The 21,968-nt window shown below is 44.7% G+C and overlaps 2 protein-coding genes across 7 annotated transcripts in view; one reads left to right on the top strand and one right to left on the bottom strand.

The window, feature by feature from the left end:
- The first annotated feature begins 511 nt into the window (after positions 1–511).
- Positions 512–7,192, top strand: LOC147017989 (pterin-4-alpha-carbinolamine dehydratase 2-like). The gene is made up of 4 exons (XM_085897141.1): positions 512–800; positions 3,048–3,179; positions 5,929–6,009; positions 6,226–7,192. The coding sequence occupies exons 1-4, from the start codon at positions 744–746 to the stop codon at positions 6,322–6,324; spliced, it is 369 nt and encodes a 122-aa protein (XP_085753267.1). The 5' UTR covers positions 512–743; the 3' UTR covers positions 6,325–7,192.
- Positions 6,589–21,968, bottom strand: part of LOC147017988 (E3 ubiquitin-protein ligase MARCHF8-like) — a 212,262-nt gene continuing 196,882 nt past the window's right edge. For all 6 annotated transcript variants that reach the window (XM_085897136.1, XM_085897134.1, XM_085897135.1 and 3 more), the window contains 2 exons: positions 9,776–9,923; positions 6,589–9,601 (listed from right to left, as the gene is read on the bottom strand). In XM_085897136.1, the coding sequence (XP_085753262.1) occupies positions 9,276–9,601; positions 9,776–9,923 (474 nt within the window). In that variant the 3' untranslated portion in view covers positions 6,589–9,275. The remainder of the gene's footprint in view (positions 9,602–9,775; positions 9,924–21,968) is intronic.

Here is a 21,968-nt window from a genome sequence, read left to right as displayed (position 1 = left end):
GCACGCAGTTCGAATTGCTCTGTTCACGTTTTATATTAACGAGCAGAGAACTTGCCCGACGGGCGACGCCAATTAATTGGGCGGTGTATAGGCCACTGACGGCTGCTTCAATCGCTCCCGAAAAAAAATTAAACAAAATAACCCGGGTTACGCATGAAGCAAAAACATACCGACTGCTTACAATTCAAAACACCTCACTGTACTGGGAAACGTGGGGACGGGAACACTGCACTGTAAATGGTGGAGACTTGTAATACCCTCCCCCACCTGGAGGCGGCGCCACACGATACACATTTACATGGAGAATCTGTGTCCCTCCTTCCCAACCGGCAAAGACAAAAACACCCCATTCATGAATTGGGGTCATGCAAACCCCATGTAGTAAGTCTCGATGTAATTGGCCCAGAACTGGAGGAATCGCACACCGCACACCGCACACCGCACACCGCACACCGCACACCGCACACCGCACCCACACATGCAAATTACGACAAGGAAATCTAAATATAGTCTTTATTCCCATTTCCGTTGCGGATTGAAAGTAACATCGTGACACGTGGTGCGGTGCGGCGCGGCGTGCGGTGTGTTGGGAAAGATAGGAATTTAAACACCACAGAGGTGTGACACGTGCTGAGAAGCTCGCTGATTGGTCAGTTCGCTTCAGACCTCCTCCCGCGGATTTTTGTTCTTTTTAATTCGTTTCTCTATTTCCGTTTGTCTTGTCTTGGCCGGACCTGCCTGGAATGCGCTTGGCGGTGCGGAGGGCCCTGCTCGGCTTTTATCGGCGCAGCACCATCATGGTAGGTGTCGGTCACCACGTTGGTTGTTTAAACAACACCAATGATTACTCATGTGCTGCTGTCACTGAAGCCTTTGTTCGTGTTTTCCTGTTTTATTCCTCGTACGTTTTATCACCTTTTGTACTGGATTTGTTTTTTCTCTCCACACATTATTCCGATATCACAGGGACGGTCGGACAACGTGGAAATTGGGCTGACGTCACTTTTACACTTTAACACGGACGCTGAACCTTGGGGGTACTCGGACTCCAGAGCGTCGGTTAACGTCGGTTAACGTCGGATCGATGTGAACGGAGCACGTGGCACGTACTGACGTTCAGCGACTGATCAAATCGACGTCAGGCAAACAATGGCTTACTACTGTACGTAGTCTCTGTGTCAGCTGGGCTCTTTCAATGTTTCCTGAACCTGCTCAACCCACCTCGACTCCCCCACACCCTCCACCTCGACTCCCCCACACCCTCCACCTCGACTCCCCCACACCTCCCACCTCGACTCCCTCCCACCCCCCCCTCGACTCCCCACACCTCCCACCTCGCCTCCCTCCCACCCCCCCCTCGACTCCCCACACCTTCCACCTCGACTCCCCCACACCTTCCACCTCGACTCCCCCACACCTTCCACCTCGACTCCCCCACACCTCCCACCTCGACTCCCCCACACCTCCCACCTCGACTCCCCCACACTTCCCACCTCGACTCCCCCACACTTCCCACCTCGACTCCCCCACACCTCCCACCCCCCTCGACTCCCCCACACTCCCAACCCGACTCCCCCACACCTCCCACCTCGACTCCCCCACACTCCCGCACCCCCCGACTTCCCCACACCTCCCACCCCACCTCGACTCCCCCACACCTCGACTCCCCCACACCTCCCACCTCGACTCCCCCACACCTCCCACCTCGACTCCCCCACACCTCCCACCTCGACTCCCCCACACCTCCCACCTCGACTCCCCCACACCTCCCACCTCGACTCCCCCACACCTCCTACCCCCCTCGACTCCCCCACACCTCCTACCCCCCTCGACTCCCCCACACCTCCTACCTCGACTCCCCCACACTCCCGCACCCCCCCAACTTCCCCACACCATCTAACTTTCTGCTCCATCCGAATCACCAGTGATTCTTCACCATTCAGTGATAAAACCAAAAACTTTTTTTTTTCCTTTTACTATATAAAGGGTTGAGGTTCGTGGAACAGCAAGAGAAAGGGGGAAAAAACCCCAATCGGTTTGATTTTGCTGTAGATCCGAATCTGGATACAAGATTAAAAACAAATTGTCAGCGATTCTTCAGTTTTGAGAGAAGGGGCCAAAAACGATATATAGCATATGTGAACAAGCTGTGGATGGATTGTGACACCACTTGGTGGATGAGTGGGTGAGGTGAGGAGGACAAGCTGAGGAGATTGTGGTTTTGGTCCAGATTCAGATCCAGCCAATCAGGGGAGATACCAACCAAACTGTTCAGCCTGGCGGAGGGATGCGCTCTCCCGAGTGCCTTTCTAATTTTATTGATGCATTGATCTCAAGCGCATAGTGGAGCTCGTACATAAATTACATGCTCGTCAAAGAGTGTGACTTGACATCGGACGTCCGGATATGCAAAGTCCATGTGGGATTTGAACCTGGATTTCCACCATCATCATGAACGCTCGGTATTGATTGGAATGTGAAACAACCAATCCTCCTGAAGTGCAAGGTTCAATAAGAGTCCATAAAATCAGAAAATATAGGATTGCCATGGGAAGAGGTTGTTATAACCATTTGCATCGATCTCCTGCTCCGTGCATTGTTTAACAAAACATGTCCCACCGCCCCCCCACCCCCTCCCCCTGAATTGAATTATATCCTCCGATTGGGAGAATAATCCATTTTTCGGGTCGGTTAGATACGTTAGCTTCAAGGTTACGACATTTTGCAAAGAGTGGAGCCTGTGATGAAGGACAAACCACCCCAACCGGATTGGACATCACACGACCATCGTACTTTGTTGTATTTACAGCGACGTACGTGCAGGCGCACTGGAAATACAACCTACACACAAGGTACACGCACACAGTATGTACAAGAAGAAAGAAAAAAAAACACAAACACATTGGTTTCAATGTTCTTGACCAGGACATAACCGTGAACATTCTGCCAGAACTTCACACCACCATAATGCAGGCTACAGTATAACATGCAGACGATGTGATAGCGAATGAGATACATTTGTATTTGTACGATTGTGATGTTGTCAGGCAGCTGAACGCCATTGGCTAAACCCAGAAGAGAGAAAGCAACAACTTCCAGGACTCCTGGCTACAGGCTGGGCAGAGACCGAGGGCCGAGATGCACTCTACAAGGAGTTCGTGTTTGGAAACTTCAATCAGGTTTACAATTTTTGTGACCATTATCGGTCCCAGTGCAAGCAGTGTGTTGTGCGGCCAGGGAAATTACATCGAGGAATACAAACTCGCACAAAACAAAATAGTTTTGATCCGTGTGTGACAGTTGCAATGCCAGTTGGTCATCGGCCCGTCCCCCGTGCAGCGGAACGTGCGTGTTTGTGTGTCCGTCCGAGCCACGTTTTTACCATTTGAGCTTTTGTCATGAAATTTTCAACAGAGCTGTATTATGAGAACATCAAGAAAACAAATTAATAATTTGGTTAAAAGGACAAAGGTCAGCATTACATAAAATCATCAATTTTCAATGTTGGTCTTCGACTCTTAATTTTATTTATTTGTTTAAACACTCTTTTTTTTTTTTTTCCTCAGCAACTACTTATACAATTGATGCAATTTTTAGGGTAAGAATTGACACAATAAGGATGACGTCATCAGTGATGCGATAGACCGGCCATAGAAGCTTTCATCAAAATCGTCGTTTCCCATTGAGATTCAGTGTGTATGTCCAGGCCATAACATTTTTAACAATTGAGCTCGTCATCAAATCTTCAATACACCTTTATTATGAGATTGCGGAGAACATAAATTAATAAAATGAACCTTCTTTTTTTTTTTTTGTTAAACTGTCGTTTGTAATGTTTAGTTTGAATACAAAGCGGATGCGGACAGGCTTTGCATTTTGAGATGCTTTCTCGTTTCTTTGATTTTAATTCATAATACGGCTGATGGTTTGAATCCCGGCCCAACGGCATTAGTTGGTTTACGTTAAAGATCCCACGGTGTCCTTCACAAAGAGTTGGTGAGCTTTTGCCGGTACCATGGCCAAATTACAAATTCCTGCCCAAAAACGCACATGGTACTACATTAGCAGCACAGCCACACCCCCCCCCCCCCCAGCAAACGATGCAAATCAACAGCCACATGCTTCATGCTGAAGATTATCATTTATAATACTCTGGATACAAACATGTTTGTTCATGGACAAAGTGTTGAGCAATTTGATGACATTTCAATATTCAAATTCCTGTAAGATGACTAGGTATTAGAAAACGCAATTTTTTTAAAAGTAAGAACTCTTTTGTTTCAGGCTGGCTGTTCGACTCTCGTTTACCCGTAATACGTAACCGATTTGAGATACGGCACACTGCCCTCAATGTCAATGAAAAACCTCTCTGTACACATTTAGCTAACCAGTTGTTAATAAGTAAAAAGACGACCATCCATATGTTTTCCCAACTGGGTTGGCCTATTTGGCTTTCCCTTCTGAGCACAGAGCTCGTCGTGTGCTCGGTTTCGATACAAATCCCACATTCTGCAGGTCAATTTGTTCATTGTCTATCAATGTCCTTCTAACTCGTGTAAATGTACTGTTTGTAGCCGAACGTCTTTGCCCTACTTGCGATATATAGTGCAGCCTTGCATAACTAAACAATAAATAAATTCCATTGCTGTAAGTTGGCCATCAGCATAATTACATGAGGAATGATTCGTGGTTCCAAATATTCAAGGAATCTCGAAGCACTGCAACCAGTAGATTAATCAAATAACTCAATTTTTTGATTGGCAACACAAGCTCTGCTAATGTTTATCAAGGTTTAATTTTTTTTTAAGGCAATTGGGATGACCAATAACAAGGCTGGGTTGTTAGACCCAAGTGATTAACCAACTTAAAGACGAGGGTGTGTGGAAAAGTAATGCCTTCTCTTCCTTTTCTCCAAAACTGGTGAAGATATTCAAATGAAACAAAGCGCAGTCGACACATTAGTTCTTCCCGCCACTGGGTGCGAAGTTTCATGATTCTGACACGAGATGTCTCAGCGCTGTGTGTCAAGATGCCAGAGGGCAGCACAACTTTCATTCAGTGATGAATGTCAATAGGAGGGAGGCACATTCTCTCTGCGGTTAGAAACTCAACCACACAATGCTTTCCCCTGCCATCTCAACTAATGGAGCACAGACATCGCGAGTCAATCACAAAACTTCACACTCGGTGGCAGGAAGAAGGTGGCAGCACTTTGTTTCATTTGAATATCTTTACCTGTTTTGGAGAGAAAAAGAAGAGGAGGTATTACCTTTCAACAAGCCCTCGAATAATCGATCAATGACAAGGATGTGCTGCCAGGAACCTCACAGCTACGAAAGGGTTATACATTTTGAACTTTAACAATTATTAGGCTCGGTGGCATCACGATTCATGTCTCCTCTAAGTCTTGGGAGGTCAGCAGTTCAAACCTTGGCCAAGTCGTACCAAAGACTTAAAAATAGTAATTCTGCTTCCTTGCTTGATGCTCGGCCTTTCAAAAGGATAAAGTACGGACAGATACCCATAAGCTGGCAACCATTGTGCAGGCTTTATGGATCTAATGGCCTCCTCTTGTGTTGGCTCCTTTTAGAAATCTCCACACAAATAAAAGCAAACCACAAAGAAATAACAACAGGAGAATCCATCATCGAACCCACACATCAAATGTGAACATTAATCCAAAAATAAGCAAAAGGAACTGCATTGTGGAAAAAAAGGTGGGGGGGGGGAAGGGAAAGGGAAAAAAGAAAGAACGGTTGGCCCACAAGGAGAGGGATTGGGGCAAATAAACCAGTATTTTCAACAACTTTCAAGACCAAAGTTGATGCTTCAACTGCACTGATGCATCATCGCTCAGTTTTTAGCCAATAGCACAGTGTGATTGTTGAAGCGGGCAAAGTATTTGATGGTGGGTTCTGCTGTTTCCAGGCGTTCGGGTTTATGACTCAAGTTGCTCTGCAAGCCGAGAAGATGAACCATCACCCAGAATGGTTTAATGTCTATAATAAGGTTTGTTGCCAGAACTTTTCTGCTGACAAGGTACATTATCCCTTGATGAAAGAGGTGGCTTAAATGGCTTGTTGGTTTTTGTTTAAAAATCAACTGTTTATAAATAAATAAAATAATCAATGTTGGAGAAAAATTGTTTTTAATTTATAATTGACCAAAATTACTGTTTGGAAGGTGTCTGATTAACCCTTCCGTTTCCCTTCTCTCCTTTTTCAGGTTCAAATCACGCTGACATCACATGACTGTGGAGGGATATCTGAACGAGACGTGCGCATGGCGAAGTTCATCAACAAAGTTTCTGATTCACAGTACTAAAAGCCCAAACTATCATACTTTGCAATTCGACCTTAAACCGTTGCCTTTCCAACATTCACTTCCTGAAAGAAAAAAAGAAAAAGGAGGGGGATAAATAAATAAATCGCACTTATGAATGTAAATTTTTTTGGGGGTTAAAACTAATATGTCCTTACAAAAAATAATTTACACAATCCAAGATTTGCTCTTTCCAACTGAATGAATTGGCAACTTGACTTGCTGAAACCACGATCAACTAATTTAGCCGGCTGAAGACAGTACTGGTTGCCATGTTCTGAGACACTGTTGCCTACACGTCATCCACTTCCATTTGATGTGATTAAGCAAATGTGATTCTATTACATCAATCGTTTCCTGGAATAGCAGAGCAACAACACACAATGCTCAGAATGTCAAGCTGCACAACCATACTTGCATCACAGCCGTGGAGATGTCGTACGCCTTTGCGTTTAAAATATTTATCGTACCAATACATTTTGAATAATGTTTTTCGAACAACTGAATTTGTCACCACATCTGGATGTTGCATCTAAGGCAACTTCACGTTTCAGTATTCTCACGTAGATGGCTTATTTCCTCCAAGTTGGCAGCACTACATGTATGGTTAGAATTAAGTGGATCAGAGGCATTTTGATTTGTGTCGATGGAAATTATCATGCATTTGGTGGAATTATTTGATGTAGATTTTGACCGCAAGCGAGTGCGCCTCGGTGTTATAGCTCTGCATGGTCAGTCACTGTGTGTTCGTCAAATTCACGAGATATTATATATTGTTGTGTAACAAGAATCCTTCAAGACAACAATGTTCATTTTATTTGAAAAGCATGATGGGTGTTCAACCTGCATAAAATTAGAAAGTAGAATTTGATGCAAACGAGTTGATGGATATTCCTCTGCCCATGTTGAGAGAGAGAGAGACAGAGACAGAGACAGAGACAGACCAAAAGACCAACATCATCAGACGCTTATAACAAGTTATGATCTGCAATACGATTTTCCAATGGGCACATGACCTTTGACTTGTTCAACCCAAAATTAAATCAGTTCATCTTTGCATCATAGTACATACTTGCACCAAGACTGGTGAAAATTCTATCAGCAGGTCACGAGTTATCGCGGAAACGGAAATCTGTTACACACGCACGGACAGACAACCTGAAAACATGGTGCCTCCACTGCCTTTGGCTTCTGAGGATTAAAGACATTAATCCTTTGCATTGCACAAGGTGAAGGGGTGTTTGTCATCCCAGAATGAATACAATTGGACAAATGTTGTTTTTATTTTTTAAAAAACGTTTATTTTTTTTATCTTTTTAATCAAAATGTGCAGTAATAAGGTGCAAATAAGGACATAGTTGAGCAGAATCCTGCTCTACCTTGCATTGCTGGCTTCATGTTTGTTTGAAGTCTCAGCTTCTCTGTGCTGTCAATTGGTCATTCCTAAGTTAAGGGGTACATCCAAAAGGTTTGCTTGCATCTCAAATTCCCAAACATGGGAAAGTGTCGGGGGGGGGGGGGTGGAGGGGACCAGAGGATCAGAGGACCAGAGTTTCATTGCAATGAGTCAATATCTACGAGTTATCTTTTTTTCTTTGTAATGGCCAAAAACCTCCTGGTCATAAATGGAAACAAGCAGTGTAAGGTCGAGCGTACAACCTATGCTGCAGCACAGGACTACCTCAGCTTTTCACAAACAGAATGCACTTTGGATCTCGAGCAAAAATGTAACATCATGGATTAAATCGACAGGATGATCGAGGTATGCAAACCACTGCGGAAAGCGAGAAGCTGCCATTTTTGGTATTGATCCTTCGTCAGAGCAATCGAGAAGGGACATTTAGAGAAGAAGAGCGTAAACCCTTCATCCGATGAGGGGTCAATGCATAGAACATCGCCTTTGTTTTGCTCCTTGCTTCCCATGGGGGTTAGCATACCACAATCAATGTCCTGTTAATTTCATCCATTGTTATACCTGGCTGCCACCATAGGTACCCATTCGTCTTCACCAGCAAGACTAGTTCTTCATACTACAAATGTAAAATCACTTTGATGTTGCTTTTAGGTTTTTATTTTAATTGTTAGTTGAAATGAGACCATAAAATGGTCAATACTGGTGTTATGCAGTCATGCGAGCCTTCTCACACTTGACTATACATTGCAGATAGCAATTTCCACACTGGTAAACGTTCATGAGGACGTGCATTTTTTGTATCGCTCGTTTGTCTTTGACTAATGGAATGCTGCCATTCCTGAGATCTTTTGAATTTGGTAATGAAACTAAAACCACTTTTCTTCCACCATCCCCTTCCCCCTCCCCCCAAACCGTGTTAAAGTAAGTAACCACATTTCTGAAACTCACGAGATGAAAGCAGGGAGTTCAAAAGAAACAATACCCACTTCTGATACATTTGATTTTCTTAAAGCCACTCCACGCCTGTGATGACCAAATATACGAACACACCATTGTACCACAGAAGACAATGCTGAGATAATTCCATGTTTCCATGTGCCCAAAAGGACATTGCTCACCATCTCATTGCCAATAATTAGGATCAAACAAACTGTAAACATGTTAGCTTTGCTGAATAATTCGGCAAATGCACAAACTTAACTTTCAAGATCGAACGCACAAGTTTTGATCTTCCACCCACGTTGAAATGATCCAATCCATTTCGGTGCAAGAAGATCTTCAATAAATTTAAGATATTCAAGTCTTTGCAGTCCAAATTATTTTGAAAATGACGAGTAACAAAGCAATATGAGGACCTTTTTTAAAAGGTCGAAACCACCACTCAAATGCAGGCCTTTTCGGAGTGTCTCGCATCAACACCGATTTGGTCTGAGTGGTGAAGCTAATAACTTACACATTTTCTTTAAGAACACTGTGGAACTTCAAAGAAAATGTTTAGGATCTATCACACAAGCCCTTTTGCTCAACTCCTGAATGCTGCTTACACTTGAAGCACGTCTACAGTCGCTTCGTCGGCATCGGGTCGTGATGACGCAGTGTCCGAATGTGCAAGTGGCTGCTGCTGCTCCTTGCCAATGGACCAACGCTCCGAGCCAGTGTCTAATGGGAGTTTATCGTGTAGATGGGGCCATTTGTCGGCCGCCGAAGCCTCAGGGCAATTCTGCACGTATATGACGCGGTTGTAAGCCTTCAGTCGGCGCCAGAGCTGAACGTACACTTTACACTGCACGTACATGAAGACCAGGCCACCGGTGAAGCCAATGGCCACCACAACCAGCTTCGTCCAGAAGGGCCACTCGAGAACATCTACGACACAGGGTTTGGACACGTCATTGGATATTTCATCAAGCAGGCTGTTCGAGTATTTCACATTCAAATGCTGACGTTCACAAATCAAACTTGCGGAGTTAGAAGCAATGGGTCGACCCAAAAGGAAGCAAAATAACGAGCAAAATGCTGATGAGCATAATGTCAATATACTTGTCCGTTGGCCCTGACGGATCTCTTCGGCCGTGCGGTCGATGAGGACGTAGAGAGACCATATGACGCAGGTGATGGCGATAATATGAAAAGTGACTGAGCAGACAATTTTGCGGCGCTCACTGCCCGACATCTGCAGTTTTTCCCACTAAAGATAAAAGGAAGAAAGTTCAGGACAATAACCACAAATCAAAAGATATTCATTCGTTCAAGTGCCAATGAGTATACTGAAGCAATTACAACTTGCACCAACACCAAAGGCTGACAGAAGAACTCACTATTTTCATCATCCATTTTTTGTTGGAACCATTCATTTTGATGCAATTTAATCGTAAAGGTGAATTTTCAGTGCAATGCTTCTTTGTGCCAGGTAATATTCGATAACCTACACCAATCAAATTTACTTCACCAAATAAGATTGTAAAGCATCTTATCGATAACTAAAGACCAGTATACTGAGCCTCCGAGCATACAACTAGCCAAAGAGTTCTGCACCAAGAGGCTGACAACGCACTTGTTTGATTGTAAATGATAACTACGAAACAAATCTTTTTGTGATCATCAATGTATGATAGAGTCAGTGTGGATACTTTGAGTCTAATGCTGTGTATAATGTAATTATTATTCTTCGTTCGTATGCAGCACCAGACAGCGGGGTCACATCATTCGCTGAGGGCACGGCTGTGCCGTTGATGCAATGCCCTCTGCTGGTTAGGGCAGGAATTTGGTCCTCGTGCTGGCAATAGCTCGCCGACTCTTCGCGAAGGAGTGCATGGAATCTTTAACATCTACCAACGAATGCTGGCAGATGGGACACCCATTTACACATCCATCCGAGGGAAGGCGGACGCATTGATCAATCACAATGCCTGCGAGACACTGGGATGACAGTTGAAAGCTGGGTTGGCATTCAAACGCAGACGAGACTGTCAAATTTGCGTACCTCGAGGCCATCCTGTAAATCTGCCCACAATGAATATCAATATGCTCATTAACTCCCTGAAAGCCACCAATAGTTTCATCAACTCCTGTTATTAACATGGTGTAAAGTCAAAACTCATTTGTTAGGAAGCATTTGGAATTTTAAAAAAAATACCAGAATTTACATGATTTCTTTTTCAAAAAAGACCATCTTTATTGAATTCAACAATCTGGGCTGATTTTCTATTCAGCCACAGGTCAGGTAAGGTCAGATATGGGAGCATGCGCCAGAGCAGTGTGTCCACTTTCCGCAGGCACTCCAGGGGCCTGCGTCAAACCATCCACAGGCAGATGCCTGGCCTATCCCCAAGTCCTTGAGATGCCGATCAACCTGCTACAACCACGAGGAACATGGTCGGCCCATTGGCCTCCTCCACTCACGAGGCTCCCTTGCTGAGAGAATCTGGTGAGCAGGATTAGCGTCAGGAAAACGAGCCACATGTCCATACAGCCGCAGCTGACGCTCATGGACAATTCAGGAAATAAGTCTCATCTGAGTCTCACACAGCAACCGCTCGTTGGACACAAAGTCTGACCAGCGATAGCCAAGGATTCTCCAAAGAGTCCTGGCATTGATGGAGTTACGTCTCCATCTCAGATCCCTGGTCAGAGTCCAAGTCTCACATCCATAGAGCAAGACTGGAAGCACCAAGGACCTGAAGACTCTGACTTTCATCCTCTTGCACAAGTACCGACAGCACCACACCCCCATGATTCAGTGAATCCATGACTCCTCACACCTGACACAGACGTCTAATGACCTGTGGCTCACAGCCAGTGGAGCCAAGAATATCACTGCCAAGGTAAGTGAATCGCTCCGTGACCTCAACATCCTCACCACAAACAGGTACAGAGAAGATGGCAGCATCCAAGATGTCATTGAAAGCCTGGATCTCAGTTTTGACCCAGGAAATCTGTAATCTCAGCGGTTCCGACTCCTCATTCAGAACCCCGAGGGCCCCCAAAAGGATATCCAGTCTCTGCAAAGATGACTGCATCATCTGCAAAATCAAGTTCAGAGATCTTGACATTCCCAATTGATGCACCGCAGCTTGATCTCTCCTGACATCCTCCCCAGAATCCAGTCCATGTAAGTGCTGTAAAGTGTTGGGGCCAGCACACACCCCTGACAAACTCCAGTAATAAATGGAAATAAGTCAGAGATGCAACCACCACATCTGACAGTACTCTCAATACCACAGTATAGTTCAGACATCAAATTGATCAGTTTTGGTGGCACCCCATGAAGACCGAGAATCCTCCAGAGGGCATCCCGATTCACTGACTCAAACGTTTTGCAGAGATCAAGAAAGGCTGAAAGCAGCCCCTGCCAAAACTCGTTTGTGTTCGGTGAGGACTAGAAGGGCAAGAATACAGTAAATCGTTGACCTCTGGTGTTCAAAGCAGATGGTGGCGAACCCGATCAAGAATGATCCCAGCAAAGACCTTGCCCGACACTGAAAGCAGCATCACCCCTGTTGCAGTCCTGGCAATCACCCTTCCATTTTCAGAGGGACAACAAGGCCCATCTTCCAGTCAGTTGGGATGATGCCTGTGTTCCAAACAGAGCACAACTGAATGCAACGACATGAGAACAGCATTTCCACCAGCCTTGAGAAGTTCAACATGGATGCCACAGATTCCAGGAGATGTACCCCATTTAAACCTGTTCACCGCAGCCTGCATTTCCACAAACGAAGGTGGAGCACAATTAATTGGAGGGTCAGCAAGAAGACTAGTTACACCCCTGACATCCAACTCAACAGCTGGTGGGTCAGCCTGGTACAGCCACTCAAAGTAACCGGCCCAGTGAGCCTTAACTTCGGAATCCTGTCAAGCGCGCACCACCCTCCGCTCTAACTGCAATACACCGAGGGACGGGTTTGGAGGAAAGCCATGCACGAATTCCCCTGTAAAGCCACTGTCACACCTTGACGTTTTAGCCAGCGTATGCCGACTTATGAAAAATTTGTCTAAAACGCTGGCACACGTCGAATACGTTATGGGTAAGATTTGTATACGTTAAGAGCACGCTGGCATACGTCGTAGTACGTCGAGCTCGTCGACAAATTTTAACCATGCTGAAATTTTTTCGACGTATGCCAGCGTATGACTCGCACGCTCCGGCATACGCTGGCCATAAGTTGTAGGCACGTTACGCGATCGTCGACACACGTTACTTGTAAGTGACTCATAAGTCGAAACACGTCGAGGTAATGTTTAGCGTACCCGAAACTTATTTATAGCCAATGAGTAACGTGCTTTGAACCTATGAGTAACGTGCTTTGAACCCATGTGTAACGTATCTCCAACGTACATTGACATATGTAGACGTATTTGACGTCTTCCGGACGACCACAGAACTTACTGAACGTGTTTCTAACTTACAGCTACCGTATAATGGCGTATTGGCAGCGTTTAGCGGAATTGCTATATAAAAATGGGGTTCACAGGAGGAACCCGTCAGTGTTCCAGACTCCATGGTTTTTTATATTTTTTTCTTCGGCATGACGGTGATGTTGACACTTCGATTTCTAGTGCGGTTATAATATAATTAAAAGGCTGCCGCTCAACGATTTAAATCATAACCGCACTAGAAATCGAAGTGTCAACATCATCGTCATGCGAAGAAAAAAAAACAAAAAAAACATGGAGTCTGGAACACTGACGGGTTCCTCCTGTGTGAAGCCCATTTTTATATACTAATTCCCCAAAACGCTGCCAATACGCCATTATACTGTAGCTGTAAGTTAGAAACACGTTCAGTAAGTTCTGTGGTCGTCTGGAAGACGTCAAATACGTCTACAGAAGTCAATATGCGTTGGAGATACGTTACTCATAGGTTCAAAGCACGCTACTCATAGGTTAGAAATAAGTTTAGGGTACGCTAAACATTACGGCGATGCGTTTCGACTGATGAGTAACTTACAAGTAACGTGTGTCGACGTGTGTCAACGATCGCATAACGTGCCTACAACTTATGGCCAGCGTATGCGGAACGTGCGAGTCATACGCTGGCATACGTCAAAAAATTTTGAGCATGCTTAAAATTTGTCGACGTGCTCGGCGTACTACGACGTATCCCAGCGTGCTTCAGCGTGTTCTTAACGTATACAAAACTTACCTATAACGTATTCGACGTGTGCCAGCGTATTTGGCAAATTTTTCATACGTCGGCATACGCTGGCTAAAACATCAAGGTGTGACAGCGGCTTGACACTTCGATGTCTAGTGCGGTTATGATTTAAATCATCGAGCGGCAGCCTTTTAATAGGCTACGCCACGTGATCGTCGGCGATATGCTGCCGCACGCTACATACGTTAGACTATCGTTGGGCATAGGTTGTGAATGCAAACAACACGCTAAGCATTCATTGGTATAAGTTATCTATATGTTATCGAAACGTTCTGTGTACGTTACTAATACGTTATGCATACGTCCAACTCGTTATGAATACGCCAAAAACTTAAAAAAAAACACCAATACTTCAGCGTACGCCCGCGTTTTACATACATTTTGATATGTTGCCATACGCTGGCTAAAACGTCAAGGTGTGACAGCGGCTTTAGCAGGACGAAAATCACTTGACCACAGGTGATGCTCTACCCCCTCACAGATTCCTCACACAAAGGCCTCCTTGTCCACCCTCAGCGCAAGTGTAGTTATACACCTCAACTCCCAGAACAGCTCAGCTCTGCCATTAAGCCTGGCCCTGCTATTCTGGTCAATGGTATCTAGTGTTCCTTGAGAGAAAAAAAATTATTCTTCACCCTGCGGTGAGTTCGAAGATATCCATCGGCAACATCAAGGGTGGTAGCTTTGATGGCACTCCACAACTCTTCAGGATTCCCCAGAGCACCCAGACCCCCCGACCCCCCCAAATCCCCATTCAGCCTGTTCGTAAACTCCCCATCTCCCCTCTCATCCTTGAGCTTGCCAACATCTAGCCAAGGCTGGGATGTTACCATTCTCCCGGATTTAAGCTGAAACTTCAGAGTTGCTACAACAATCCTGTGGTAGGTGTTGAAGAACTGAGCATTCCGATCGATCCTGCAGTTCTGAATCATCCATGAGTGACCACCAACGAGCACATGGTCAATCTCCTTTGCCACAGCACCAGCGTTGGAATACCAAGTCCATGATGAGCCTGTGGGCACTGAAACCACGAACCAGCCACCCAAAGTCCATGACTTCTTGCAAAGTCAAGGAACTTAGTGCTATTCTGGTTCACAGTTCCAGAACAACACGTCTCTGAGCCATTCATATCAGTGTCAGTCGATGCATTGAAATCCCCCAAGACTAGAAGTGTATCTTGCCTGGGGCAATGATTAACCACAGACTCAAGCGCGGCATAGAATGCGTCCTTCATGGTGAGATCACTCTCCTCAGTCGGAGCATATACAGAGAACAGGGAAAACGACACCCAAGAGTGCCGAATCCGTAGCCTCATAATACGCTCGTTGACCAGTGTTACCTCAATTATCATCGGAGTCAGCTTAATGGACACAGCGACAGCAACTTCTTGGGCATGGTAACCATCAGAGTGACCAGACCAATAGTCGGTGTACCCACCCAACATGATCTCGCCACAATATGCTCTCCGAACCTCAGAGAGTGCTGCAATACCCATGTTCAAACGCTTGAGCTCAGATGATACCAGAGACAGGGGATCAGACATTACAGGCACCCACCCAAAGGGACCGCCTCAGGTTAACGGTAAACCTCAGGTTAACTTAGGTTACTAACCCAAGGAGACTGTCATCTGGTGGACAACACCTCAGCACCACTCTGCCACACAACACCTCAATCTGACCCAGGAAGTTTACCCCGTGCTTTTCCTCGTATCAAAGAATGAGGGTCCCGAAGGCTTTGCCCCAATCCCGTCACCCAGAGATCTGCCCTGCGAAGGGCAGCATCACAGGAGGTCCCACGGAGTGGGTTTTCAGTTTTCTTTGCATTTATGGGTTTTGCAGAATGAAGTGTTTTATGGTGGCTGGAGTGCAAATCCTGCCACCAACCTCCTAAATAAAAGTAACCAAACTGTAGGATGACGTCTGCAGACACAGTTGAGCACTACATATGGAAGGCCATTGGCTCACAAGGAGCTCCTCCGACCTTTGACAGGTTTTGTTTTAATCCTGCTCGTGTCCATTATCCATACACCCTCCTCAGCAGGAAACCTTGTGGGGGAGACAGTGTAATCACCGACAACCCGACAATGAAACAGGTTAGTGGAGGTTTACATGGTACCTGGAGCAAGTCACAGATCTAATATGGCCTGACCTGTCCTGAACTGACCTGACAATGCAGCCACAGGTTTTGTCCAGAAGTGTCTTTGCTTTAAAAACCCTTAGAGCATCTCAAAGCTTTTGTCCATGTATTTAGGGAAGCTGCATCAGACAAAGCAAAAAGTCTTTTTATGCTGTCCTGCCAGGAATTTCTCAAGGTAACATCTTTGCAACAAAAAACAACTAGATATCTGCGATCGCAAATGATCGCCAAGGGTAAGCCTCCCCCCAGCTTACCCTTGGCGATCGCCCATGACTTACGCTTTGCCGGACTACCATATGACACTGACCTTCAACAATTAGGGATTGAGTGTAAATTAAGAAAATGTGTCCCCATCTGCATTTTATCTACACTACCAGTCGAAAGTTTTGGAACACCCCCATTTTTCCAGTTTTTACTGAAATTTAGACAGTTCAAGTCCAGTGAATAACGTGAAATGGTACAAAGCTAAGCGGTAAACTGCCAAAGGTTAAAAAAAGTTTAGGTTTCCAAAAACTGAAAAATAATGTAAATTTCAGAGTTGGTAAAAAAGGCCCTTTTCAGGGAACAAGTAATGGGTTGGCAACTGCAGCTGTTCTGCAGCAATAGAAGTAAATAAAGCCTTGAAAGCTGATGTAAACAATTCCTACAGGTGTCCCAACTTTTGTTGATTAGTTACAAACCCACTGTCTGTATAAAAGCAGTGTTGGAACAGACTGTGTTGCTGCACCCTCTGAAGCATTACTTGGACAATATTGCACTGCAGGAAGTAGTATATTGCTATCATAACGGCGAGAAAAAGACAATGAACAAAGGAAGACAGACAGACCATTATAACCCTAAAGTGTAGGTCTTTCCTTTCGAGAAATTGCAAAGTAGCCAAGGTGTCAGTGTCAGTTTCCTACACCATCAAAAGGAACTTTGAAACTGGAGGAAACTCTGACCTGAAGAGGTCTGGCAGACCCAAAGCCACAACACAATCAGAAGACAAGTTTCTGAGAGTCAACAGCTTGTGTGATAGGTGGCTCACAGGACAGCAGCTTCAAGCACAGCTTAACACTGGTCAAAGTAAGGAAGTCTCAGTTTCAACTGTGAAGAGAGGACTTCGAGCTGCAGGTTTGACAGGTCGAGTGGCAGTAAGAAAGCCATTGCAAAGATGTCAAAATAAGAAAAAGAGGCTTGCCTGGGCCATGAAGCACTGCCAGTGGACTACTGAAAACTGGAAGAAGGTCTTGTGGACCGATGAATCAAAATTTGAAATCTTCGATTCATCACGCAGAGTTTTTGTATGCTGTCGAGGAGGCGAAAGGATGGTTCCTCAGTATGTGACACTGTCAAACAGCTGTCAAACATGGAAGAGGAAGCGTGATGATGTGGGGTGCTTTTGCTGGATCCAGAGTCGGCGACTTGCACAGAGTGACTGGCATCCTGCACCAAAAGGGCTACACAGCATTTTGCAGTGCCATGCGATACCCTCTGGTCTATGCCTAGTTGGTCAGGGGTTCATCCTACAGCAAGATAACGATCCAAAACATACCTTCAGGCTATGTCAGAACGACCTTAGAAGAAAAGAACAAGATGGTAGGCTTCAAATCATAGAATGGCCAGCACAGTCTCCAGACTTAAACCCCATCGAGCTTGGTTGGGATGAACTGGACAGAAAGGTGAAAGCAAAGCAACCTACAAGTGCAACACATTTGTGGGATCTTCTGCAACAGTGTTGGGGAAAATTTTTCGAACAATATTTGATTTCCATTGTAGAAAGAATGCCACAAGTATGTTCGGCTGTTATATCTGCAAAAGGTGGCGACTTTCATGAGTCAAAAATTTAGATAAAATTTTGTTCAACAAAACGATTCCATGATTTCTTTTTTTCTGCAATTGTTTATTTGTTCTATGCTTTAATTTCAGAGTACATTGAAACATTAAACTGCTTAAATTTCAGTAAAAACTGGAAAAATGGGGGTGTTCTAAAAATTTTGACCGGTCGTGTATAAAACTCAACATCATGAAAATTGAAGGAAAATTATTCAAGTTATTATCAAAAAGGTGTTTTTTGTTAATTCCGTCACAATCCATAAAAGTAGGTCAAGGACACAAATCAAATATCAGGTGCACAACATGAGTACAGGTCCACGACTATGATGCAAAGACATCTTGGAAGGCCAAGCATCTTTGAGATCAAGCGATTGGCAAAAAAAACGTTTTTTTTCAGACCATTTGACCTTGACCTTTAACCCAGAGGGGTATCATGTAAATTAAGCATAAATGCGTCTTGCTTGAGTCTCGACTATCTAGAAAGGGCAACTTCATTCCTTAGTTGAGTTACCGTGACAAACGTTAACATGTCTATAATTGGGTCAGGGCCATAAAATTAGTTCAAGGTCAAAAAAAAATTAACCCCACATACTTTTTATTCCAATTATTGATGCAAAATTTAATTCTGAAAGTCCTCGGACATTGGCAGAAAAAAAGGGAGAAAAACCTAAATGGTAGTTTAGTTCTCCTCGGAGTATAAGAAACTGGGTGCCATTAAAAATTGGAGGCATGAATTGGAGAAAGAAACCCTAAAACAGCTATAAGCCTCGCCCTATACGATAAGAGTATCGGGGGAAAGCTTAACAAGAAGTGATGTTGCTGCCACTTAAGCAGACCTGCAAACAAATTGTCCCACCAAGAAGCAGCTTTGATTTTCTTGATGTCTGCATGGTTTATATTGTAATGCTCACTGCATTTGAGTGGGGTCGCAAAACACCAATGCAATAAAATTTATTGATTTTGCTTACATTTTATTTTGAGGGTTTCCATTCAATAAATGCACCTTGGTATGGCTTTATTTTTGTCCGAAATTGAGGCTCATGGAAGGGTGAAGCGACACAGGGGAAAGACCACAAGCAGGAGAATGAATGAGCAAGAACAAATAGAAGGGGAGGAAAAAACATCAACAAACCCATGTTGAGTCAATTAACTTCTCGACCTGAATATATAAACTCAGAATGGGTGCTCGCAGGCAGGGTGTGGCATCACAAAGTACACCCACCGTCCCTCGGTTGGACGTTTCGCCGAATGTCCCATCTGCTCACAGTAGCGTTAAAGTTAAAGATCTTACGGTGTCTTGCGAACAAGAGGTGAGTTATTGCTGGCACCTTGGCCAAATTACACATTCTTGCCAATTGAAAGTCAGGCCTGACCGGTGGTTCATGGAAGACGTACCGAACTCTGCCCATCCCTTTTGACCGACCCCACAATAATGTGGAAATAATTGGAGCATTAAAGATATAGTAGTCGTGCATATCTCAATGGGAATAGCAGTTCATTTCTCAGAGGGATCCATGGAGCAATCACCAATTCATTCAAACAAGTTCAAACTTGTATTTATTATTTATGCTCCCACGTGACTTAAGTACGACACTTGAGCATTACAAAGTTACACCTCAAGAAGATATGAAAATCTCTATGTTTACAAAGAGTTACCTGATTGCCCATCTCTTGCATCAAGAACCAAGATGCTGCTGGTATTAGACGGATGCTGGTATTACACAACCTCAGACCTATTCCTTCCAACTTCCATAATATCTTCCTGTCTGCCAGCAAACCTTCCACTTTCCTCCATACATTCCACCTGCATCCTCTTCCGTACCTCTGCTTGAGTTAGGTCACCGTTCCACCTCGGCACACAAATCTATTTCCCTGTCTTATCTCCTTCCCCTCTAACCCGGTGTTCAATTATTTATTTTTTTTGTATACCTTGTCGAGGCTCGTATGAGAGCTAACACACAACTCACAGCAAGGGGGCATGAGACAAGAGGGGCGGGAGTGGAAGGGACAAAACAGTGGGGAACAGACACATTAGGTGAAATGTGGAAGGGAGAGGGATGGGGATGGGATGGGGAACATGGCGAAGAGAGTTTTCATGAACAGAGAGAGAACATGGCGAACATACAAGAACTCGTTTTCTCAGATGTGTCATACACGTGCACCAAGACTCAAGTCTGTTGACATGCTCTCAGTGCTGCACTTGCATGCGTTGCAGTCAGGTCAGGTGGTACGAATTTGTCTCTCTGCTGTCCCGACTCCTATTACTTCTGTTTTGGCCAGGCTCATCTTCAGTCCATGCTTCTCAAAAGCCTCCTTCCTCTCCTTCAGCACTTCTTGCATCTCCTGCTCACTCTCTGGTACTATTGCCAAATCATCTGCAAACAGTAGCTTCTGTGGGATGTCTTTTATGCTGACCACTTCCATCACCAAAGAGAACATACTTCTTCCAGCACTCCCATACATCTCAGCGCCACCATCACAATTTCTCTCAAGACTGTGTCGTAAGCCTTCTTAAAGTACACAAATCCCAATGCTATTCCCCCTTGCATCGCTAATCTCTTCTCTACCAACTGTCTCAATGTAAACATCCCATCTGTCAGACGTCTTCCCTTTCTGAATTCCTGTTGATCTTTGCCTATCTTCTGTTCCACACTTTTCCGTATTCTGCCATGCAGAATCCTCTCTCACCGAGCTTCATAATGCAACTTTGAAACATGATGTCTTGGTACATCGCAGGATCTTGTATATCTCCCTTCCTTTTCCATATTGGGACATTAGACCAGTCTGCCACTCCTCGAGAATCTTACCCTCTGAAATTGTCTTCACATACCTTCAGTACTGCCCCCTCTGACACTATCTCCCCCCTCTATCAGGAATAGGAATATCTGGCGAATTGACTGAACTCCATTGCCATATGGCCGCCTGGTCTTAAAAATCAACGTCGGTGCTGTAGGAGTGTGTCCTCACATGCTAGAAGCTGTGCTGATTCGAGCTCCTCTCGTGTGCTGCGGAACATTTGGTTTCTCAGTTCATTAACTTTAGTCACTTTGGTAATGCAACAGTAAAGTTGACAAACGAACTCCTGGATGATGCAGACCACGTCATTGGTAATGTTCCAGCTCGTTCCAAGTGATACGAAGATATCTATGAACTTCCAATCATGTAGGAGGATTTTCAAAACCTTCATCTTTCCTTGCCCAGCAAATGCGCCGAGGGTGTCACATTCAGTCCATGGATGAAGTCCTATCAAGGATTTGTCCATGGCAAAACACCAAGGAATCATGCTTAGGATGCACAAGAGATGGAGGGACTGGTCCCCTCTCTGTCAGCATGCAGCAATCCAAGTAGAATATCAACCATCCCTCTACATGTCATCAAAAAAGCTACAAGTTGACCTGTCATATCATAAAACTTTCAAGTAAGCAAGAAACAGGTCAACAATCATCCGGAAGGATTTATTAGTGACAGCAGCATCGTGTGTGGTGTGACAAATGTTCTGGTGAAGCTGACACTACCCAAATAGTCATTCAAATTTGGAAGATCTTCAGCATGGTTGGTTTCCAACTATTCTTAAAAGCCTGACCTTGCTAACCTCAGCAGCACTTCGTATGTCAACTTATGATGACGGACAGCCCGGTTGTATTGTTTCCCCTCAAGAAACCTTGTTGAATCATCCTTCCGCAATGACTCCCGATTCCACAGCCACATCTCGAAATGCAGCACCCAAACACCTTACCAACTGTGGACATGAACTTGCAGATCGTATGGAAGTTCCCAATCATCGGCACGATTCCCTCATACCTTTTCGTATGTTTCCGTGCAATTTCTGTTGTCTTTGCGTACAGTGCCTGATCCAAGACAACTGCAATGCTCTCAAGATGTAGAAATGACTGGATAGAAATGGAGTGTCACAAGATTTCCTTTATGGTTCATCGATTCAGTTGCGGGTGCGTTAGTTGTAGGCAGGTATCCAATCACATCTGCCATCACTTATTTGTGCTCTCTTGTTAGAATGTTGAATCCTGTACAAGAACTCTTTTTCTCAGATGTGTCATACACGTGCACCAAGACTCAAGTCTGTTGACATGGTCTCAGTGCTGCACTTGCATGCGTTGCAGTCAGCTC

This window comes from Eptatretus burgeri, chromosome 10 (genome assembly GCF_056783735.1).
Source record: "Eptatretus burgeri isolate ZD-2024b chromosome 10, Ebu_testis_v1, whole genome shotgun sequence".
NCBI lineage: Eukaryota > Metazoa > Chordata > Myxini > Myxiniformes > Myxinidae > Eptatretus > Eptatretus burgeri.
The sequence above is the reverse complement of the archived record's forward strand: the minus strand, read 5'-3'. Positions and strand labels throughout refer to the sequence as shown.